General features: G+C 49.6%; 2 protein-coding genes across 3 annotated transcripts in view; both read right to left on the bottom strand.

The window, feature by feature from the left end:
- SLC13A4 (solute carrier family 13 member 4) overlaps positions 1 to 15,117 on the bottom strand; it is a 42,645-nt gene extending 27,528 nt beyond the window's left edge. The window contains exons 1-2 of the mRNA XM_081800907.1: positions 14,250 to 15,117; positions 8,723 to 8,851 (exon numbers count right to left, since the gene is read on the bottom strand). Coding sequence (XP_081657033.1) covers positions 8,723 to 8,851; positions 14,250 to 14,348 — 228 coding nt within the window. The 5' untranslated portion in view covers positions 14,349 to 15,117. The remainder of the gene's footprint in view (positions 1 to 8,722; positions 8,852 to 14,249) is intronic.
- Positions 15,118 to 16,569: 1,452 nt separating this feature from the next.
- FAM180A (family with sequence similarity 180 member A) overlaps positions 16,570 to 24,305 on the bottom strand; it is a 13,299-nt gene continuing 5,563 nt past the window's right edge. For both annotated transcript variants that reach the window (XM_081800032.1, XM_081800033.1), the window contains exons 2-3: positions 22,067 to 22,167; positions 16,570 to 20,379 (exon numbers count right to left, since the gene is read on the bottom strand). In XM_081800032.1, the coding sequence (XP_081656158.1) occupies positions 20,035 to 20,379; positions 22,067 to 22,167 (446 nt within the window). In that variant the 3' untranslated portion in view covers positions 16,570 to 20,034. The remainder of the gene's footprint in view (positions 20,380 to 22,066; positions 22,168 to 24,305) is intronic.

Below are 24,305 nucleotides of genomic sequence, written 5' to 3'. Positions count from 1 at the left end.
AATTCAGCTCTAGGGGAGTCTTCTTGGTCTCGGTGACAGCATGGGGAGGCACACATTTCTGTCTTCAGTCATAATCACAGGCCTGACACTGGCCGATTGGAAGCCTCAAGCCCGACTTTAGCGGGAGACTGGCTCTGGGCTGTTTTCATACTTGGTGTTGGGTGGGCTTAGGTCTATTCGCGTGGCCTCCCTGCCCCCTTGTAAGCGGTGTCCTGCGCTTGGGCCAGGCAGCCTGGCTGTAGTTTGTGATTAAGAGGCAGCACAGCCAAGTGGGGAAGAGTGAGGGCTCCGGAGTCTGCCGGGACTCAGCTGTGTGACCCTGGGCAAGTTACTCAACCTCTCTGGGCTTCATTTAGGCATCTAAATTAAAAAAAAAAAAGAGTATGTGAGTCCCTACCTTTTGTAAAGCTGTTGTCAAGAGTAAATGACAGATGCAAATCAGCTAGCAGGGCCCACCGGGTGGACGACCAGGAATTTTGGCAGCTCTTCCTATCACTCAGTGGTCCACACAAAGGCCGACCTGCTCTGTGGCCATCTGCACACAGAGCGGGACCAGCCACAAAGCTGCCTTTCCACTTTTATAAATTAAAATTCTATCCGATGGTGGTGTTTGTTAGTTGTCCAGCCCACTGCGTTTTCGTTTGTTTGTTTGTTTTTACAATCAAACCTTGGTTATTCAGAACCCCTCAGGGAACACCGGGGTTCCAGGATTCTTGAGGGTTATTTTCATTGTTTTCTAACATGCGTTGCTTCCTCCTGCGTGCTGTGGGCATCCCTTTCCCCACTACCTAATTTCTGAGACTAATATTGTCTGAGTTGGGAAACTAGATAACAAAGCTTGTTAGAATTATTTGCCAAGAGGAGTAGGATCTCCAAACGAGCGCTCCTCCCATGAGTAGAGTCCACGGTGTCTGTGATGTTTGCCTTTTCTGCTTTTCTGCTCTGTGGTTTTCTCCGTTTTCCAGAGCCCTGAGCTTGGAGAGCAGAGGTGTTCCGGGACAGTGTTTTAGAAGAGATATGTTCAAGGAGGCCACGTGGAAAGGCAGGGCAGAGAAGAGCAATAGCATGAGCTCTGGAGTTCAGATCAGCTGGGTTTGAAGGGTTGCTTCCCCGCAGATGAGCTGGAGCCTCTTGGGCAAGCCACGGAACCCCCGTGGCCCCGTCATTTCAATGTTTTCAGTGGCGAGAGTCATGATACACAGCTCATTTAATCCGTCACGGCGTGGCCTCGAGTAAGATAACGCAGGTAGAGTCTTAGAACAGTGCCTGGCATACAGGGAGTGCTCAATAAATGTGCATATTATTAAAGAAGTAAAAAAGGATAAAAAGCTTCAAGATGAGATTGAGAGTGATGCCAGGGAGGTCAGCATGACTGAAGGAGGGAAGAAGAGAAAGAAATGAAATAAGAAGGAGCAAGGTGGGGCCTGAACACCAAAGATTCCTCCAAGTTTTCTTAGCGAAGTGTAAGCACACCGAAAGAGCTTTCTGAGTCAGGCTGGATGGAGAGGCCCAAGGACAGAAGGGCCGGCGGATGTGGTCCTTCAGTAACTAGCTCATCGTTAGTGAATTGCAGGCGACATCCATTAGTGATGAGCTTTTAAAACATTACTTTCTTTGAAGGCGGAGTTATTGATTGATCTCTAGATAGGTTAGGTTTTAAATGTTTAAAACAAATTTTTTTTTAAAAGATTTTATGTATTTATTTGACAGAGAGACAGCGAGAGCAGGAACACAAGCAGGGGGAGTGGGAGAGGGAGAAGCAGGCCTCCCGCAGAGCAGGGAGCCCGATGCGGGGCTCAACCCCAGGACCCTGGGATCATGACCTGAGCCGAAGGCAGACGCCCAACGACTGAGCCACCCAGGTGCCCCTAAAACAATTTTTTATAAAGGTTGTGGCTCTATTCCTAGACGTTGGAAAAGGGAACTCTGGACAGCAGGCTCGGCTAAGTGCTCTTCTCAGGAGGAATGTGAGTCGGCTTCCCTGGGGCCATTCCAGTGGAGGAGGCCCATGGGCCAACCCATCCTCCCTGTCGCTGACGCCGTGGTACGTGGTACGGGCTTGCACACTCACCATTAGTGGAAAATCCTCAGCTCCCCGTGAGGTCGCTATTTCTAGATCCTTTTTCAGGCGAGCAAAGGGCAGTTTGCAGAGATTATGCAACTTGCTCGAGACCGGTTAGTGACAGGACTGGATTCAAACTCAGGTCTACCCTACTCCCAGCTTGGATCCTGACCCTTTCCACGCTGCCACTCTACCCGCTCCTGGCGACAGCAGCCAGAGACCGCAGGAGGTGTGGTGGATCTGACCATGTCCTGAGGCGGACATCTGGTGGCTCGCGGGGGGTGGGGGGACCCCAGAAACGCAGACAGTCAGTGCTCTGCAGGTCAGCTGTGGGCACCTCTAGAAATGGTGGGAACGTGGCAAGCCGTCAGGAGACCAGTGGTGGCCTCTGGCAATGGACTTCGTTTGAGGCTCTTCTGGGCATCTGGACAATTTTGCAGGGAAGTCCTCTAGACCCCAGGGGGAGCCACCCTGGGCAGCCCCCAACCTCAGCACGGAGCTAGGCCCGCAGGCAGGGCTGGAGTCCAGGCTACTGCATTCCAGCCAGTGTCCCAGCAAGGCAGCCAAATCCAGTGCGGCTGACTCCGCGCCTTTTCCCGGGGAAAGGAATGCCGTTCCTGCTGGATAAGTCTCTGCGGGCTCCAACACCCTCCTCATCACCTAATTACTCCCCCCAAGGCCAGACGTTTGCAAACCACACTCAGTGCCTCTGAAATTTCAGGAGGCCTGCAGGAAGGGCCCAAGCAGCCGGGGGCTCTGGGCCTCCACGCCCAATCTGGGTAGGACCTCTTCTTCCGTCTGTTTTATGTATTGAGCCTCCCAAGATGTGGTTTAAAGAAAAGGTTTTGTTGCTATAAAACATTCTTTGCAAACCCTACCACAGAGAAGTCTAAAGCAGAGAGACTCAGATGAGTGCTGACCTGGCCCGGAAGTTGGCTTAGCTCCCGGAGATGCTGACTCATAAAGCACCCCCAGTTTCTTCTCTGGGACCTGAAGAACTGCCCTCAGTGGAGGAAACTAAGGCAGGGGGCTGACTTCTGAGTCCAGAGGCAAAGGGGCTGGCTCATATGTAGGGAGTAGCTCTTCCCCCCCCAGTAACTTGGCCTCAAGAGGCTGCAATATCTGTAGGTTCCTGGTCCAGGCCCCACTCACAGCCTGGGTCTGGAGCTCAGCTCTGAGCTGCGTCTGGATGGCTGTGGGTGATGAGCTGCTTGGGTTCAGGCAGGTGGCTGGGCCCCGAGGCTCAGCCTACCTCCCCGCAGGCCTGTATGGCGGGGGGGATCAGCCTCCGTGGAGGGCAGAGCCTAGAAAGGCAGAGCAGAGAGGAGTATATGAAGTGCGCCCAGGTTCAAACAAACAGAGAAAGTCACGGTCTCGGTGATATTCGGGAATCTGGCAGGTCAGAAAATCAGAAACCAACAGGGAAGCAGATTCATGACATTGAACCCTGGTGTCATGGGGCTGCAGAGGCCATTTTGTTATCGCAGGAGCGTGTCCTGTCCTGGCGGGAGCTAGAATGCCAAGGAGACTTGCCAGGGGCCTGCAGTGCAGGGCCGTGGGGACAGCAGAGGGGGTGAGTTTGAGTGTGCGAGTGTGTGTGTGAGTGTGTGTTGGGCAGGGGAGAGATAGAAAAGCAGATGTCACCTCTATTGGAAGTAGTTCCTGACCCTGGACACCCTGGAGACTGTTCTCAAGCCCCAGCATTCAAACCATGCCTTTTACTGCCCCAGAGAACACTCTCGCTCCCACCCTCCTAGAAACAGTAAATCTTAGCTAACATGATTGTCCCTGGCTATGGCGGTGCCTTAGAAGGGCATAGACCATTCCCGAGGCAGATACAATGATAGTTGTGAGAGTCACAATGGAGGTAAAATAAAGAACAAACCTAAAATCCAGGCCTGAGCTCTGTATACCAGCAGAGGGAAGACGTGGCAGGATGCCAACAAGAAGGTCATAGAATCCCAAAGTCAAAGGGCCCTTTGAGTCCATCCCCTCTCCCAAGGCATGAAATCTACCTCTAACATCCCTGACATGGTTGCCTGGCTTGCATTCCCACGAACAGGAATACCCAGACCCCATGTGGCTGCCCATTCCAGCATCTTCCCTCACATGGAGCGGGTCTCTCTTATGGTGCTTGGACTCTGGTTCTGGTTTGATCCCCTGAGCCTCGTGTGTGGAGCTGCAGAAGCCAAAAATCATGTCCCTCTTGAGTCTTCTCTTCCTTCCCCATATGACTCACATTCTAGATTTTGGACATCTTGGCTACCCCCCACTGTATGAGCCCCTGATCTAGAATTTAATGCTCTGGGCACATACATTTAGTAACTCAGCAGACTTCAGTACATATTGGCCAATGGTTAATGGGGGCACACACTCCTGGGTTCAAGTCCTGGCTCCACTCCATAGTAAGTTCCTTAACCTCTCTGAACTTCCATTTCTGAACTCCTCCATAAAAACAGAACTAAACACCACTTTACAGAGGATTAAGTGATGTGGAGCATGTAAAGGACCTCCCATGGTGCCTGGCATATGGTAAATGCTCCAAATTTTGGCAGCCATAATGGGCTGATAGATGATTCATGCTGCATATGTACTCAACTAAAAGCCAAGGTCTTTTCCACACACACTGTTAACATTTATCCCTATAAAACATCATTTTGTCAGTCCCAAGCTTTTGTGTCATCCTATCAGCATTGTTTCTGTCATCATTCATTAGTTGGCCCATCTAGCTCTGAGTCATCTGCAGATCTGATAATGTGTCTTTTAGATTTTCACTTGGGCTCTCTCTCTAGTCCACTGCCAATATGTTCCTCAAGATTCTTTAGGTTCAGCTGTTGGGCCAGCACTCAAGTTACTCAACTGTGCTATCATCCAGCCCACATTGGCTCCTTTGATTGAGAATTTTTTTCCCCTGGAAATTGTGAAGGCTCCAAAGAAAAAGTTAATTTGTATTCAACAAATTCCATTTAAAAGGCTGGGGAAATTATAAAGCCTTCTAGAAAGACGTCAATCAAAAAGTGGTCAACATAAAATTTGGGCACCTGGTGGGGTAAATTTCATTTATCTAGAACATCCCTCTTGGGGAATTGGGTGAATCCTCCGCAGTGCCAGAAAATGAGGCATTACCGCATGGCTCTTCTGTGTTTTCCCATTTGGTTTGTGCCTTCTCTCTTTTAGAATAGATACTTCTCAAGGTCAGGAGTCTATCATTTTGTATCTCTTTTCAGCAAGACAGAGAGAGGAAGTCTAAGCTTTGCACACAACAAACTCTTAACACCTGCTGACCATCAAGTCATCACCATAAAAATGAACCATTTGTATGCATACGTCCAAGCCAGCAGTGGGAAACTGAGAAGCATTATTGTGAGTCTCAAGAGGGCAGAAATTACGTGTTTCATTTTTGTCGCCTTCAGGGTCCCTGTAATGTCCCAGGTGGTCCATGGTAGATACAGAACTCAGGAAATATTTTTCTGAATGTTGAATGAGTAACACAAGGGACAGAGGCCACGGTTCCAGAGTCACACCGATCCTACCCACATGCCTTCCTTCAGGTGCAGAGCACACTATTGCACACCGTCCGGAAACCCTGCAACCAAAAAGCCTTCACTGAGGGCCAGCACAAGGATGCAGGCCGTAGACACCGCAAATCCTAGGGGCTGCGAATCTTTGTGGAGAGAGGACATGTCCACAGAAAGTTACTATCAGGTATATCTGATGTACCACTGAAAGGCTAAAGACATCAGATCGGTTCCAAGGGAAGGGAGCAACACTTTTAGCTAAGGTCTTTGGAAAGGCTTCACTGCAGAGGGTAATTGGACAGGATTTTATTTTATTTTATTTTATTTTTTTAAAGATTTTATTTATTTATTTGACAGAGAGAGAGACAGAGAGAGAGCACAAGTAGGCAGAGTGACAGGCAGATGGAGAGGGAGAAACAGGCTCTCCGCTGAGCAGGGAGCCGGATGTGGGGCTCAATCCCAAGACCCCAGGATCATGACCTGAGCCGAAAGCAGCCGCTCAATGGCCTGAGCCACCCAGGTGCCCCTGGACAGGATTTTAAAGGTGGAGGGAATTGGAGAGAACTTCGAGTCAAGGGAACGCTAGGCAAGCACAAGGTGGGTTTGGGGAGTGACAAGTAGATGATTTGTCTGCAAAGGGGGCTTCTGCAGACCCCCAGCCCGCCTTTTCTTGGGGAGCCCGGGCACATGCTGGTGGAGGGGTGTGGCTAGTGGTGGTGGACTAGGTCTCCATCTGCAAAGTTGAGTGGCTCACAAAGGGGCATAAGCCATGTCCTCTACTTATCGGCATTTTCCTCTACTCTGAGTTTAAAAAGCCACTCAACAGACTATCTTTGGCTGAAGCTGCTTCCTATAGCCCAGCTGTTAAATATCATTGCCAGGCACTGCTACTTTATCAGGCAGATGGCGCAGGAGTTTTCACTTCAAATGATAAGACGTGCCCTCTGGCTCTTCCAGTGCTTTCCATCTCCAGCCCCAGCAAAACAATGCCTAATCCTTCACCGGACAGTCTTCCTGTTCCCCTCACAAAGTCATGTTACCCCCACAAACCACTGACTCAGTAGATGCCTTCTAGGTCTGGCCTGCCTGGCTGTGCAGAGGGGCGGGCCCTTGGATGAATGGTTGCCTAGCAACATCTCTACCATGCAGAGGCGCTGATTGGGCCACCCCTCTGGGGGATTCCTGCTGCAGGCAGCCCTTGGAGAAGTAGGGACATCATCTCCTTCAAGGCTAAGCCGTACTGTCGGCTTTGGGGCTGCCCCAAAGTGAAACACAAAGATAGAAATCTTTTAATTAATAGTTAGCTCACGTTAAATGTTAGTTAAGATTCAATTCTTTCTATAATGTCATTTTTTTTTTCTCTGCCCTCTATTTTCACCCCCTGACTCATGGGCTTCTGGTTTCTCACTTTTAAAGAGAAACGTGCAGAGGCGCCTGGGCGGCTCAGTCACTAAGCTCCTGCTTTCGGCTCAGGTCATGGTCCCAGGGTCCTGGGATCGAGCCCTGCATTGAGCTCTCTGCTCTGCGGGAAGCCTGCTTCTCCCTCCCCCACTCCCCCTGCTTGTGTTCCCTCTCTCTCTCTCTCTCTCTGTCAAATAAATAAAGTCTTTAAAAAAATAAAAATAGAAATGTGCAGAATAAGTTTAAATACTTTTCTTAAGAAAAGTCGTGTTTAAGGTTGCTGGTTCTTTTAGGCAGGCACACAGACCAAACTACCTACTCTTGTTTCCACAAAAGAAGGGGACACTTTGGAGCAACTGCCTGGTGATGCAGGTCACAGGCTAGCTTTTATGAGGGTCTCCAGGATATTGGTGTTGTACCCATCTCCAAGAATAAAAGCACTGCTGATGGTTTGGGGGATCCCATCCTTTATGGAACAACTAAGGCTACTACAGCTACTCATTGCCACCCACCCTCCCATCCCAAAACAAAAACAATACAGAATAAAACAACAGCAACAAAAAACCCAACGAAAACCAAAAACCCAAATGTCCCAAACACAAACAAACAAACAAACTGGCTAGTTGAGTCCATCTGGTAGAATAGAAGGCAAGAATATAGACTTTGAAATCTAATAGATAGGAGTTTGAATCCAGTTCTGCTACTTCCTACCTTGTGATTTTGAGCCAGTTTCTTAACTCTCTGAGCCTCTTTGCTCATCTATAGAGTGGAAATATCAACACCCACCTTGTGGAGATCTCAGGAGTATTACATAACTGATAGAGTACTTCCAGTACAGTGCCTGATTCCTAGTAGGCCTGCAAACATCAGTTCCCTTTCGTCTTTCTTGTGTGCCTCTGTCCTTAATCTCTACCATTCGATCTTTATCAGAAACTCTAAGCAGAGACCAAGTGCTATAACAGTCTAAATAGAACCAGGTGTTAATGAATGAGGACCACCTTTCATCTTGCTTCTGGGTTCTGGTTGTGTTTTTCTTCTTTCCCGTTTGTGGCTGGTTTAAGTGTTTGCCCTGAAATCTGACCACAGCCTGGGCTTGATAATTGACAATTTCTGGTTGAGCTTTTAAGGATGCCATAGAGAGAGAGAGAGTGGACAGAGAGGGCAAGATCTGGGTAGACAGAGGTCAAGGAAAGAATATGCAGTAATCTTGAGTTGGGGAAGAAGGAATAGAATTTTTTTTTTTTTTTAGGCGTAGCGGATGAAAACATTGTCAGGATTCAGGAAAACATGATGAGTCTCTCTGTCAACACACATTTATTGAGCACCTACTATACACGGACTCAGGTTTATAATGAGATTCCAAAGACCTGGGAAACCCGATTCCTACCTTTGATTCCTGCCTTATAGTTTAAGTGGATATACAAAAGACTGAGAAAGGTCAACAGCAGGTTGCTTATAGGTGCCAATCAACCAGTTCCTAGAGGGTTTCGGGCTGAAGGAGCAATTGGATGTGATCAGTCAAGTAAGGCTTCCTGAAAGAGGCAGTTTGAGGGAGATGAGGGTCATGGGAGAGGAACTCAGGGTCTGGAATAGCAGGTGCAAAGGCTTAGTGCTAAGAGGTTGTTCCAGAGGGTGAAGAAAGCCCCTTCCTCAAGTGCTTTGGGGCTCTCCCTTCACCTTGAGCCCCCTTCACTGGCCCAGGAGGGACCTGAGCAGGGAGCTGGGCCACAAATGGTCTAACCTCGCTGGATCGGAGCACTCCGAAGAACGGGTACAGGAAGGCAGGCACCAGGGCTGCAGCTCCGAGAGGCACGGCCTCAGACACCCAGTACACAGCGGTCACGATCAACACGTAAGCACACGCAGCCTCCTGCAAGGGGCGGAAAGTGGGCGGTTAGTCTCAGGGACAGCCGCTGCTGTGGAGAATCCCAGTGAGACCCGGGGTGGAGGCAGCAGGCACCCAGACTCAAACACGGGCCCCAGGACACAGCCCTGGGAGGTGCAAAGCTGGCCTTGGCAGGGGAACGTGGTGGATGCCTGGCCGGGCCCATACTTGGGTGTGTGCAGTAATGTCTGCTTCTTGGGTGGACCGGCCTGTGGCACATGGTCTGCAGCCACGTAGCCACCAGGCTTAGGTGGCGCTTGAAACTGTGCAGGATGGGGACTGAAATGAACTCAGTGTTCAGACCCAAGATCACAGCCTCTAAAGCTGGAGTTCCCAGCTTTAACATGGCGGCAGGATAGTTTGGCGTCGAGTTGATTGGACACTAGGTATTCCTGGGGTAGTTGCAAGTTGGGATCTGTTTGTGTAACCGATTCACGTGTGGGCTCTGAGACTGGCCCATTTTGGGGCTGGATAATTCCATGCTGTGGGGGGCTGTCCTGTGCATTAGGAGGTTTAGCAGCATCCCTGGCCTCTACCCACTAGATGTCATAGCACCTCCCAATTGTGACAACCACAAATGTCTTTAGCCTTTGCTAAATGTCCCTTGGGGGGAACTTTGTCCCTGGTTGAGAACCCCTGTCCTTACCAGTGTCTGGTTCTCGCTGCTCTGGGACTTCACTCCCCCTGCCTGATGCACATGGAAACATCCCTCTGATAAAGAGAATAAAAAGTGCTATCTACTTGCAAGGGAAGGCCTGGAGTTTTCCCCAACGCCCTCACTTTGCTGGCTGTACAACCTTGGGGTGCACAGAATAAAAAAGCACGACACTGTTATCAACAAGCAGCCCTCCTTAACCTCAGCCTCTAGTAATGCTGGTTGCTCGGAGTCACGCTGGATCAATGGTGTGGAGAAAGTTCACTGGCTTACTCTCGGGAGGGGTCGCTGTCCAAGGACCTTAACAATGGACTTGGAGGGCCACTGTAGAGAAGGTCCAAGCTGGCTCTGGTTTCCTCAATTTATACATAGTTCTAAACCATCTGGGCTCAGGTCTGACCTGCCCTGAGGCTGGCTGGTGATCAAGGAGCCTGACAAATCTTGTTCTGTTTATCTCTCCCTTGGGTTGAGAACAGGCGTACTCAAACTCTTGCACAAAAGTTACAAAAGGTCGCCATGATCAGTGAGGGGCGTCAGGAGTGATTAACCCAGCCCGGCTGGATGGGACCTTGCTCCCTCCTGATATGCATGGATTATTGCCTTGGGGTTTGAGAAATGGGAACAGGGCCCAACGATTGTTGACTCTAGCTCCCACTGAGATTTCCTCTGGGGCCAAAAGATGAGAGAGAAGTTAACACTTTTGGAAGTTGCTGATAAGACAACAGAATCAGTAGGGGGGAGAAAAAAGGCTCTCTTGGAAAATAATGCAATTTAGAGAAATAACCCCCTTCGTTGCAGAAATAAAACGACTTAAAGAAGTTCAAAGCCTTGAGCCCCCTTGAACTCACTTATTCCTATCTCTTCCCTGGGAAACAGAATGGCAGGTCTTACCTCCAGCTGAAGATAAAGGAGGGCCCTGTCCCTCCCTGAGAGCCCTTATTCCTTCCTGAGAAGCTTTAGTCTTTCTTGTCATTACAGGGCCACAAATTAAGATGGGGGGACGGGGCCACAAGTTAAGGGAGAGGGGAAGGGGCGACAGACCAAGAGAAAGAATGAGAGAGAGAAAGATGGAGAAAAAACTTTCTCCCAGGCACCATCTTAGTTTGAATTAGGAGGATTTGGGTAAGCCAAGGTACACTTTTTGACTGTAACTATTGTTATGAATTAGAATAGGTTGGCTGGGAGGAAGTCAGCAAGCCACCTTCATGCAGCATTAAGAACAGGATAAACCACCATCATCATTTTTACCTGGACTTTCCTTAGAGCATAAGAATGGCCAAGAGACCACCTCCAGAGGCCCTTTCCATATTTCTCACCCAGTTCATGCATGGAATTTACATAAACTTCCTTTTGCTCCTTCTGAACCTTCTCAAAATTCAATGGATAAGCTTTTATTTAGATAATCCTCAAAAATCTTTGTGAGGGTTGATCACAGGAATCCTGGGGTCCCACATCTGGTCAGTGTCTGGCAGTTAACATTGGTTGAACTGAATTGGGTTCCTCTGCTGGCTATCGGGTTTCTCTTCTCTACCTATTGGAGAGAATATTCTGGAAACTCTTGACTCCTTATCACTGCCACTAGTCAGCAGGTGTGTAGGGGCCGATGAGTATTCAGGCAGTGCCTTTAAAGGATAGTATTTTCAGTTCTTTTTGGCTTCTGTTTACAAATAAAGGAGGGAGCTCCAAAGTGGCATTCCCCATATAGGATATTTCCTGACTCTGCTACCAACTGATGTGTAAAATCTGTTCCTTTCCCGTGCTGTCCGATCACCTCAATGATGTTCCATTCGAACTTCACTAGAAGGGGCTTGAGGTCTGTTTATTTGCTGTCATAAATGACTGTGAGGCCTTTCTGAAATAACCTTTGTCCTGCCAGGGACACTGAGGCAGGGCTCAGTTATGGACAAGCCCCTCTTGCACCCTTCTCTTCTGTAACATGGGAGACCAAGTCTGGGTCCCTGGCAGGGAAAAGGGGAAGGTCATTCTAATCCTTCCTAGAATGTAGCTATGGCTTATGTCTTCGAAGAACCGTCAGAATGGCAGGCCCAGAACTCCCGGCCAGGTGCCCTTCCCTCAGCTCCAGCCCGGAGCAACCAGGTCCGTTTAGGAATCTTAGGGATTAAATATCAGAATCTAAAAGTCTGATGCGCGGGAGTAAGAATGCGTGAGAGGTGTTCTCTGTGTTGGTTTGTGCTTACTGTGGGCGCTGGTGACCTCAAGGTGATTTTATGTCATCGTAGAAGAAGGGCAGAGCTGTCGTTGACATGGTGACCCACAGAGAAATCTTTTTTTTTTTTTTAATTTTATTTATTTATTTGACAGAGAGAGACACAGCGAGAGAGGGAACACAAGCAGGGGGAGTGGGAGAGGGAGAAGCAGGCTCCCCGCGGAGCAGAGAGCCCGATGCGGGACTCGATCCCAGGACCCTGGGATCATGACCTGAGCCGAAGGCAGCCGCTTAATGACTGAGCCACCCAGGCGCCCCGAGAAATCATCTTTGTAGGGCACCCTGGGTAAGTGGCAAGCCACCTGCGTCCAGCTCTGAGGGCACTGGTCATGCCGGGCTCCATCTAGCTGTCCCCGAGGCTGTGGGACTCACAGTGTCCACCAATGTGAGCCTACTGGGAAGCTCTGACGTAGTGGGAGGTCTACTTTCTCAAAAGGCACTTGTTCTTAAAGGGGGCGATTTTGCACCCCCCCCACCAGCCCAGGGGATATTGGGTAGTATCTGGAAGGATTTTGGGCTGTCATAGTGGGGTGGGGGCGGCACTGTGTGCTACGGGCATCTAATGGGTGAAGACTAGGGATGCTGCTAAACATCCTACCATGCACAGGACAGCCCTCCCCGCAGCAAAGAATTATCTGGCCCCAAATGTCACTGGTGTGGCTGTTGAGAAACCCCCTTCAAAGTTGAAACTGAGTCTGACAGAAGGAGCTAGGCCAAGAAAGGGCAGTGTCCCTTGGTCTCAGTAAGTCCAGCTGTAAAAATCTCTCCAAAGATTATTTACAGACCCAAACAGAGCAGAGGCTCACCTGGCCTTCCTTTTCTCTCCTCTTTTTTTTTTTTTTAAGATTTTTTTCTCTTCCTTTTTTAAGTAACACCTGTCTTCCGTTGAATTTATAGATTATTTTGCCTACTTCAATAACTTGTTATTTTATTTTTTTCTTCTTCTGGATCCTTCTTACTAGTCATTGGTGACTGAGAAGCTCAAAGCCAGGGCCCCCGAATGAAAAGTAGGCAACACCACACCCTAGAGTCATGGTCCCCAAAGATGGGGCTGACTTGGGGGGACACGGAGGTGCCGGATACCGCCACGAAGAGGAGGGCCCTGTGTCTTTGGTGAACAGTCCCTTAAGTGCATCAGACATTGAGGAAAAACAACAACAACAAACTTTGAAAAAAGAAAGAAAGAAAAAACAAACAGCCCATTTGGACAGGGCAGAGAACTGACTAGCGTGAGCCCAGGAAAACTGTCAGCAACAATCACCGTCAGCTAATCCCAGCCTGCTGTTAATCACTCTGGGGTATTTATTCTAGTAAAGATTTAAGCCAGTTTGTTTTTTAAGACGAGCCATTCTAATCCCCTCTATTTAACTTTATAACTCAATGTTGGTTACCAAGTTACTCGGAGAGCTGCCTGGAAAATCTCTTCCCCTCCCGTAAACATGATTAACCTCTCTTAGCTTATTTTTCCTGAAGTCTCAAGGGTAGTGCCTGCAGGACAAGGGGTAAAGCCTCTGAGAGGAGGGGGAGGAGGAGGAGGGGAAGAGGGGGAAGAGGAGGAGGGGAGGAGGGGGAGGAAGAGGAGAGGGGGAGAAGAGGAGAGGGGGAGGGGGAGGAGGGGGAGGAGGAGGAGGAGGGGAGGGGGAGGGAGACAGGAAGGGAAGGGAGGCCCTGAAGGTCTGAGAAGCCGGCAGAAGGCAGAGCCAAAGCTTTGGCATCTCTGCTTGTGCAAACCGGTCAAAAATTGGGTCATGGTCTAGAGTTGGGGGCTCTTATTTCTTTTTTATCCCGTGGTTGAAAGTCTCCGTCAAGAGCACAGAGAAGAAAACACAGAGGATACAAATGATCAAAGGGCCATATGCATGGGACTGGGGCAAGATGCCAAGCTCTGCTTTCAACGTCAAGTTCAGAGGGACTTCAGCGATTGCATTTCAAAGCGTGGTTATCAGGATCACAGACCCTGGTGGGTGCAGAGGAGCCCCCGTGGAACTCCTGACCCCCACGCCCCTGCCCGCGACCCCCCAGTCCTGCAGGGTAATCCCCTCCCTCCCGCATCCCTCCCAACCCCCGGTGTCCTTAGTGGGAAGCCTCCCTGCTCTCCAGCTCTCTCACAGAGAGCCGGTCACATGGTGACCCAGTTGAGCCCAGGACAAATGCCGGCCCAGCAGCGTGTCCCTCTCCTCGGGGGCACAGCGCGTGGCCCCCGCGCCGTTCCGGTGGCCAGATGACTGGGTAGCACCCCTCAGCCGATTCAGCCGCCCCGCCAACCTCACCACTGTCTGGGGGCCACGCAGTTGGTCGGGGCCCCGGGGAGGGGGCGGAGGGACGAAAGTGGCAGCGCCAGGGGAAGAAAGCATTCGAGCCTCCCCCAGAAAGCGCTGTCCATGCCTTGAGCCCGGGAGTGAAGCACCCCATCCCTCGGCCCCCCTGCCCCCGCTGCCCTACCTGCCCTCGCACCCCCGACCGCCGGCCCGTAGGGACCCGAGGGGACGCGCGGTACTCACGCTGCTGGGGTGGAGCACGGGCAGGGGCAGCAGCAGGAGCGGCACGAAGATGACGAGCAGCAGGTTTCTCGCCCCGAGGAGGCCCTTGAGCAGGCCCATGGTGGCCCTCGGCGCCCCCCTCCCGCCTCCCGCCGGCCGCCAGGGGCCTTCGCTCCTCACCACACTCGGCTCGGGCCAGAAAGACTTCTGAAACCCTTGTCGGCTTCCAAGAGTCCTCCCTTGTCTTGGGGGCAGAAAAGGCGGGCAGTGACAGGTCCCGTGTGCACAAAAAGCCTGGGCTCCTTGCCTCCTGGTTTAGGTGGGATTGGGGAGCATCGTTTTACGCCCAGCAGAAAGGGAGCGGGAGAGGAGGCTGAGCCCAGGCATAGTGGGTTGCCTCTTTGCTTGATTAGTAGCAGAGAAACTTCATTCTAGGGCTCCGCAGAAAGCCCCCCCAGCCAATCAAAGGCACACCTCTGCTGCTGCTGGTTCGCCTTGAAGAAATCATAGAAAGGCTTTACCCAGTTAAAAACACCAAGTGCATGGGCTGGTGCCCTCCATCATTTTTGCTCCCTCTGATGGCCTGTCTGGGGCGGTACCCGTTTCTCTTCCGCCTGTGCTTGCTGGACCCCCTTCCCTTAACCCAGGTCCCCAAGTTGGTCAGCGGCGGATGCAGACTTCAAACAGGGCTGGTCTTCTCTCCCAGGACCTGGCACCTGAACTCGGTTCAAATTTCTTTCCTTCAAGTTGGTTTCCCACTTATAATTTGCCTTGAACCTGGGCCTCCAAAGCAGGAAAAAAAAAAAAAAAAAAATCCCCAAGACTTTCCTTGCTGTCACCGGACAAAAGTCTTGCTGGAAGCCCACCTTAACTTTCCTTCACCTATGGGGAGCCGGACCCAAGCAGTGGCCCTGGTCCCGCCCATGCCTCAAAGCCAATCAGTACGTTGGAAAGATCAAGGCAGTATCTCTTCCAGAGGCAGCCCTGGATTGGTCCCAGCAGGGGCCTGCTGAGTCTGCAGAACCTAGGCAACTTGCAAAGCTTATTTTTGTTTCTCAAACATCCTAGGGGCTGGAGTGATGATCATCATGGTAAACATGATCCCACTTACGCAGAGCTTTCCCTGGGAGAGCACTTATGAACCTTGTCCTTAGGAAGATGTGTTTGGTGGCAGGGAGAAAATGAAATAATAATTCTGGAGAAATTTGCCCCCAGAGTGTACAATATTAAGCCCTTCGGACTTTCCTGATGACAAAGATCATTTGCTTCAGCATCTGAGTGAATACAAAGCATCTGGGTCAGCAGAAGGTGTTAGCCTATAAGAAAGACCACAGACCTTTTTTAGGGAGAATGGGAAGGGTAGCTACTACCTCTCTGGAAAAGTCTAGATGCCGGTCTCATTTCAAAGGCCCTTGGAGCCCAGATGTCAGTGGTCTTTCTCAACTGGAGTAGGTGCTCAAATGCTCCTCTCCGAGGCTCTTTACCAAAAAAGAAGCAGAAAGCTTCCTTTGGCCGGTATGCAAGGAGGAAGGAGATGGGAGGGCAGGGAAGAAGTTGACAAGTTCAGGGTCAGGGCCTTAGCAGCTGTTGCACTCTGCAATTTCTGCTGCTTAGAGATCGGGAGAAGCTGTTAGCCTCTTTTCTCAGAAGGGACATGTGGATAAGGTTACCCATGTTTTTCTTGAATTCACAGAATGCAAGAATGGCATTCCAAGGTCTGCAGTTGGAAATGGTCCCCAGGCTAAACGCAAAGAGACTGGAGAAGTGACTCCAGAAAACCAGTTCTTCTTGACTTCCAAGGCAGGGGCAATTATGGACAGTCCAGGTTCCCTTCCAGGTTATCTTGCCATTGTAGGATAGGCTATGATGACCCATCTCTTTATTTTTTTTATTTATTTTTTTAAAAAGATTTTATTTATTTATTTGAGAGAGAGAGAATGAGAGAGAGAGAGCACATGAGAGGGGGGAGGGTCAGAGGGAGAAGCAGACTCCCTGGCGAGCAGGGAGCCCGATGCGGGATTCGATCTAGGGACTCCAGGATCATGACCTGAGCCGAAGGCAGTCGCTTAACCAACTGAGCCACCCAGGCGCCCTATGACCCATCTCTTTAAATGCATGTGAAAGACTGGCTGCCATGTTTGCTACATTCGGGCCTCCTTCCTGTGCTGATTTTGAAACTCAGAATGAACAAGACCACAGGTGTGATGTTTGGGTGGCAAATATTAAAGAGGCTGGAAAATAATAAACAGCTGCGGAACTCAATATCCACCATTCAACCCCTAGACCACTTCAAATTCCTTGGTGACATAATCTGACATAACAAAGATTCCATGGAGCCTAGTAAACTCGATCAGGACATTTTTATTACACCATAAGTGAATAATTGTTAAATAAAGTTAGGTAAGGTGAGCGACACAATTAAGACAGTAGTTCTTCTTTGTGACTCTATCCGTTTTTTCAGATGAAGGAAACATTTTCCAGAATACTATGCTTGAGAAATAGAAGGCAGGTTCCACTTAGATGAGGTATCTAAAGTAGTCAAACTCTTAGTAACAGAAAGTAGAAAGGCAGGTGCCAGGCGCTGTGGGGGTGGGGGAGGGGAGTTGTTCCAGAGGTATCAATTTTGCAAGATGAAAAGTTCTAGAGATCTGTCATACCACAATATGCATAGAGCTAACACTATTGTACTGCGCACTTAGACATTCAGATGGTAAATTTCACGTTGTGTTTTTTACAATAAAAAAAATGTAAGATGTTAAAATGGGTTAGGCAACTAAGGGGCGCCATGTAAAGACATGTGACAAGCGTTCACCTGTGGAAATACCTCTGACTGATTTATCACTGAGGCGATTCTTTTTTAGATTCAAGGTGAGATGACAGAGCAATGGAAGTTTCAGCACATAGATGTTTTTCAATGTCTCTTGAGTGACACCAGAAGTAGCCATGAGGGTGCCAACTCTAGAAGACGCTTCCAGAATTTTTAGATCCTAAAAGTCCCCAGCAGTATAGAAATGGCAGAATTAGTTACAGGCAAATTCCATAAGTTACAGGCAAATTTCCACGACAGACACCATGCCCTAGATTATTCTATGTGTACATATGACAAAATGTAACCTGGTTGTGATCGTGGTATTACAGTGTGGTATTAATGAGGCAAAATGGGACAGTCCGTTTCTGTCCAGTCTACTACTTTACTGTTCATTGAGCAAAGGGTCGGATCTTGGGGTAGTGGTGGTGAGTGTTATATTTGACTTTGCATGTAAATGAAGTTACTATTATAAACTGTTCTTGTGGGTAAATAGTCAATTTGTATTCAGCCTAAAATAGTCATTACTAGTGTCATCTAGTTAGTAAAAAGGGAATTGTCATTTGTCTTTAAAAAGGTCATGCCCTTCTTGTTTCTATTTTTTTTAGTCATTGACTGCCACAAAAATATGGGCCCTGATTTATGACTACACAGGTGCCTTTAATTTTTTGCTGCAGGGTGAATGAACTACCATTTTATCACTGGTCCTGGGAACCATCCTCCCATTCATGGATCTCCTACTCCTGGGAGCAGGCATGTATATCATAACATGGAAGACAGGGAGGGCCTACAGGGTGGTCTTTCCACCCAGTGACTGGAAGAAAGCACTCAGATCCAACCTAAGGGGGGGTGGAGCCCTGGGGTGGGATGCAAGACTCTGAGGCTGGGCTATTGCCCAATGTCGAAGGGTTGAGACCTCTGCTCACCTCCTCCCCACCCCACATCCAGGGAAAGTACAAATAGCGGAGGCAGACCATGAGGCTAATCTGCCTTTTGGGAAATCCCGGACCCTGTACATTGACCTTTGTTTGAGTCAGACAGTGATACCCGAAGGGGGCGGAAGGACAGTGAGTATCAGAATGCAGGCAGGCAGAGTTCAAGTGAGCAAAAGTCAGCCCAAAGAGACTGGGAGACGCCTCTAAGAAGTGGACACAAAGATAATCAGAACTGGGCCCAAAGCTAGAGCAGAAGAGACACCAACTGAAATAAAGAGACCAGCTTAGTAACCATGTCAAAGAGAATACGTAATATTAGAAAGAGAAAAACTGAACAAAAAGCAAATATCAGAGACTGCATTTGAGGGAGGTAAGAGAGAAGTATAACCAGGGAATGAGAACCAGAGAGACTGACAGTTACTAATCTTCTGAACCCAACTGCATGAGGATGCCAAGCTGTATGCTTCTCTGATGATGAATACCTTCTTCCTCCATCCTACTATTTCTCCAAGGTGATCATGCAGCTTGTGCGGCTCGGAAATCACTTATTCAGAGTTTTTAAGAAGTCCAGAGCAGCTTCAGGCAGCATCAAATGACAACTGTTAAATACCCATTTCAGTATTGAATTTAGCCCGATAAGGTCTCACTCATTCAACGATTAGACCTCTTGCAACGGTAGCCTCCAAAACCCGGCTGTCAACCCAGGAGAGCCAGAAAGATCTCTGAGCTGGTGGGAAGTCTGTCCTAGAGCCCAGGGCTTTCCTGCTAGCAGAGATCTTCATCTGCTAACTCATACTTAACCAAGAATTATAACAAGCCTAGCCATCTTGTTCTTCAGGCGATAGCAGCTACAAAAGAACACAATGCAAAGGGCGGGTTCTGTCGGCAAGAAAGAAAAGTGCATCTCAAAGCCTCACAGTGAAGAAGGCGGCAGAAGAGCTCAGAGCACATGCAGAATTAGAAGAGCCTGGGGCCTTCCAGGATCAGGGCAAACAGTCCAGCAGTTCCCTTAGGTCCTGCTGTCCTCTCTGTAATAGCTCGCACTTAGCTCAATGACCACGGGCATTTCAGAAGCAGTTAAAGCAATGTTAAAGGTTATTTTATCCAACTCCTTCATCAGGGTGTTTCAAAGATATTAAATAAGAGCCTAAGGTGTTTCATATGTAGGCTTTAAAAAGATACCAGGTCAATATTGCTCAAAGGAAAGTTTTGGCATTTGAAAGGGGAAATCCTGTCATCCGAAAAATCATTTTTATTTGGAGCACCTCATTTTCTGATGATGCTAAATGATTTTAAGCATTTAGCTAGACATGGCCATTGGTGCCACGTCTTCATTAGGGTGATGAGGGTGACCCTCTCTGCATTAGCTTGCTTTCTCTGTTTGGAAGACAAGGCATGACTGTTGCAGCCTTTCTGTGGGCCCCCTTCATGTTTCTCCTCTGTATTAGATCAGCTTTCAGAGAAGAAGAATCAAGACCTATAGGTCATAAAATTACTGATTTTCTGACTGATCCTTCTTGGTGACTTTTGGAAAAGGTGAGAAGTATATCTTTGATAACCATGTATTTATTTGGCTATAGCTCTAGGTTGGGTTTTTTTTTTTTTTTTTTTTTTTAGTCTCTTACTTATAGAACCTTTGGAAAGATGTTCAATCAACCTCACAGCCTGAGGTCTGTCCCCCGTCTTCCCACCACGCCCAAACCTCTGTGTTGTCTGCTCTAGCTCTGTGCTCGCCCTTGGGTGTTGGGGGCAGTCACTTGGTGTTGGAGCATGGTTGAGACTTCTACATGTCGCCAGGCAAATCATTGGGCCTTTGGAGGCATCTCGAAATTATCACTCTAGCCCTTTCTTCCAGCCCAGGTCACACTGTGACATGAATCAGATGTGCTTGTCAGGAATCTATAAGGGGCAAAGAACATGACGGCGTCCTTATGTTACCTCTGCTACTCTGAGTTGGTGGCATGTGCTTTGTTGCTGGGCTCTGTAAATGGAGTAGAGAATGAAGAGTATTTGGATTACTGTGTGTGTCGGTCCCTGCTCTGTGGTCCTGGTGCGGGCCAGTCTCTCAGGGAGATGCTCTGGGGCCTGAGGACCGCATCAAGTCATGCCGCAGGGCCTGGAAGAGGCTACGGAGGGACTGGGCCCAGATGTCCTTCTGATGCCCTTGGGACAGGGCTGTGCGGTAGGCCGTGTAGGCCAGGGTCAGCGCTGTCCTTTCAAAGTCCTCTTTCTTGAGGACGCCAGGGTGGCTGGAGAGGCTGATGCTCAGCCGGCGGATGTCCGGGATGCTCTTGGGGATCACGTGATTGCAGATGATGTGGAAGTCAGAGGCCTTCCTCAAAGAGGCGAGCTCCTCGTCCTTGATGGAGATCTGCAGGTCAGGGCTGATGTCAAGTTCAGCTAGCAGGAACTGGAGAGAGACACGGGACGTGGAAAGACATGAAGCATTTGGGCATCACTGAGGACATTACTGTGTTCATTATCACATATGTTCATCTAGGGAGGCAGCTGCGTCTCCAATTCTGACTTTCCCACTAGCTGTGTAACCCTGGGTGAGTTACTTAACTTCTCTGAGCCTCATTTTCCTCCTCTGTGAGATGATTAGTGACAACAATACTTCACTGGGATATTGTGAGAAGTAAGACAAATACGGTGCCTGGTACAAAGCCACTATTTCAGGGACTGCTTACTGTTACTAGTGGCCTGGACCAGCACACTAGTTCCTGATCTCCCTCCCACCCACCCACCCACCGAAGATCTTCTAGAGCACGAACTGACTATTTTGGGTAATTTAAGATCAGAAGCTGAATTCGAAGGATGCAGAGAATTGTGCCAGGAATTAAGTGGGATACAGAGATTTGTCCTCATTTCTCACCTGTTCTTTAAGAGTAGCGTGGAGTCTGCCATGTGCATCCCCTGCTCTGTGCCAGGCTCATCCCAGCAACATAATAAATACTTCTTGGACTCCGAATTCTAACTTTCCTCTCTGTCTCTGACTCCCTCCTGGCTCTAATCCATCCTCCATGCTACTGTCTGCTGTCTTTCTAGAACAGATCTGTTCATGTGACTCCCAAGTTCAAGACTTGGCAAAGTTTGCCCCCATGGCGGGATTTGAAATCCCTTCCCCTTCCCCCAGCTCAACTGCTTGGCTGCACAAGGCTGTCTCTTAGCCAGACAGTTCTGGGACGTGGAGGATGTGAGAGGATATCAAGGCAGGAGGGGAATTTTGGAGATCATCGTAGTTCCTCATTTAACAGTGGAGGAGATTCAGGCCCAGAGAGCAATGGCAGCTGACCCGAGGTCACCCAGCTGGTGGGGGCAGAAGCAGAACGACAGCTCAGATCTTGAACTGGGAATTCTATCACTGAACCAGTCCAAGCAGCCTTGGGGAATCTACCTGTGGTTTGAGGATGAGTGGGGTCTTAGGGGCCCAGGTGAGAGGGGCAGAGGAAGAGAGCTTCGGGGTGGCCCCAGCCCGTCAGAAACGGAGCTGTCCCAGCATGCAGTTCCTGAGACACGGCTCAGCTCAGACACCTGGCGTGGCATTGCCCGAGCACTCCTGACCAGTCCTGCCTCAAAACCTCTGCTTGGGGGGGCGCCTGGGTGGCTCAGTCGTTAAGCGTCTGCCTTCGGCTCAGGTCATGATCCCGGGGTCCTGGGATCGAGCCCCGCATCATCGGGCTCCCTGCTCGGCGGGAAGCCTGCTTCTCCCTCTCCTACTCCCCCTGCTTGTGTTCTTGCTCTCGCTAACTCTCTCTCTGTCAAATAAATAAATAAAATCTTTAAAAAAAACAAAATCAACAACAACAAAAAAACCTCTGCTTGGGAATGTTGCCCGACTCTGCTGCTCGGGTGCTGGCCGTGGCACCTTGGGGCCAAACGGAAATCTCTGATTTTGCCTCGACTGAACTCCCGATGCCATCCTTCCGTGTCATGGCGTGTGGGAGAGGGGAGGAGATACGAGGAAGCCCCGGCTCTGGGGTGGGCGGGACGGGATGAATCCGCCAAGTAGTCTAGACCAGTCCCTCTGGCGCTTAGGTCCCTTCTCCAAAAAACATAGAGAAGGCCTTGAATTGACCACTTTCCCTTCTGCCTACCTCATAGAGCAGTTCGACTTCCTCCAGGGAGTTCTGCAGGACGGGGTTCAAGGGCATTGATGAGGATCTCTTTGGCCGATGGGCAGCAGGAAACAGCACGGCTGCAAGAAACCAGAGTTAGCTGGAGGGGCTGCGCTGTGCACATGGCCTGGAGGCCGGCCAGCCAGTCCAGAGAGTGACTGACTCCAGGTGGCGGTAGACGTGAAGCGGCGAGAGGTGACAGATGACTCTGGTTTGTCCCCGAGAGCTCCCAGGCATGTCAGACATTACTATTTCAGACCAGCGACTTCAAACCTGGCTGCTCATCAGAATCATCCCAGAAAGTTTTGAAAAATATGTATGTCTAGGGGTATGTATATCCTAGAGAATTTACATAAAACAAAATAAAACAGAAATGAGCAAACTGACAGCCCTCCCCCTGCCCCAATTCAACAGATGAGTTCTCTAATAATACTGCTCCCTTTATCAATAGGAAGGGCTGGTTTATATCTATTGACAACCCTTTTAATGAGAGGATCAGACTTCTGGCTAGTCCCCGGCCATCTGAGATAAACAGCCGCCAAGAATCTGAATACCGGTGACAAAGTGCGGGAAAGGAGCTGCCACGAGACCCTGACGCTTGGCCCCAGGGGTGTGGTGAGCCAAGGTCAGCGCTTCCCCCAAGGGCTGGCTGACTTAGAGATGCATTTGGTATGAAGTCAATGACTTGTCAGTGTTATTCCTTGGGGACTGCATTTAGAAGTTGTAGCTGGAGGAAGATGGATGAGCTGCTAGAGGTAGAGGGCGTAGCAGAATTGGGAACTGACAGAGGAAGGTGAAGGAGGAGACCAACTATTAGAGTATGGGAGTAACCAGGACAAATTGCCGTTCTCCAGGACCGTGTTGGCCCCGTTCAGCCCAGCCCCACCTTGTACCAGGGCACTGTGCAGAAGGGATTGGTCCCCCTGCTGCCGGCTGATAAAAAAAGATGCATCTTCTTCAAGACACTTGAATGTGATCTGCCAGAAGCCTGGGCAACGAACTGTAAAAATCCAAGAGACTTGGAGGTAAGTAGCGCCCCCTGAAGTTGTGCGAACCACAAGTTGTACAACCATACACGACAGTTCTTCTTGATAATGGTGCCCTTGGAACCACCAAGAAAGAGTCTAGTGATGTCCAGTGTACTCTGGTTAAAGAAGGCAGGGCGCTGCCTAAGCATTGTAGAAGGTTTTCAATCGGAAGTGATACAAGTGAGACATCTTCAGTGTAAAGGACATTTCCTGAAAAGCCCACTGGTGGGCATCTCCTACTTCCTGGAAAAAGCTGGCTGGATGTTGTATTGCTATAATACTGTTTACTCTGTAACTCATTTATTATCTATACCACAGGTTCCTCCCGGGCTGGGATATATATGGTTTCGTGTTTCTCTACCCCAGCAGAGCCTGGCAGGCTGACCAAATCCCTGCACTGAAGGAAGCCTTGACGGGCAGAGTGACCAACTCTCCTTTCCCAGAGCATTTCGGGGGAAGGAGCCTATAAATTGCTGAGCAATAGTTCCTAGCCCAGCAGTTTAGCAAAATTTGTTTTCTTTGCCAGGAAAGTGCCAACTTCCCACAGAATCATAGATTTTAGGGCTTGAGAAGGCCTTGGCCTCTGTTCACTCATTGCCTCTGCCTACAGTCTCAGGTGGAGGGAGGCATCCCCTGCTCCACTGATTTGCAACCTTGACCCAAGGGGCTGATGCATGGGTCCCAGCTGATTTAACTGAGTGGGGTGCACATGGGACAGGAAGAGTTTTTTTCAAAGCTTCCTAGGCTTCTTATGGCAGCTTCTAATGGCAGCCAAGGTTGAGAATCAGAGGGTGCTTGACCTGACGTTGTGGAGAAGGAGCTGCCCCGGCCATGTGGCCACTCTTAGGGTAACCCAGCGGTTGTCACCCTTGACCGGACATCCGGATCACCTGGGAGCTTGGAAAATCCCGAATGCCCAAGGCCAGCTCCCAGGCCAATTCATGGGCCTCTCCCTGGGGTGGATGTAGGCAATGGGACTTTTTACAGCTTCCAGGTCATTACAGTGGGCAGGCATTGGGTTATCCAGACCCACAGCCAAGCAGCGGGCGCCCTGCTATGAGGCGAACCCCACTCCCATCTGAGGGGTCATCTGAAGAGACCAGGGCCATCATGTTCTTGGAGACAAACGAGTAGAGGCACAAAGAGGGTGCGTACTTTGACTCCAATTTCTCTTTGGTGGGAGATGACAC

This window comes from Leptonychotes weddellii, chromosome 12, assembly GCF_054177405.1.
Source record: "Leptonychotes weddellii isolate Sample4059 chromosome 12, ASM5417740v2, whole genome shotgun sequence".
NCBI lineage: Eukaryota > Metazoa > Chordata > Mammalia > Carnivora > Phocidae > Leptonychotes > Leptonychotes weddellii.
Note: the sequence above shows the minus strand (reverse complement) of the source record. Positions and strands in the feature narration are given on the sequence as shown.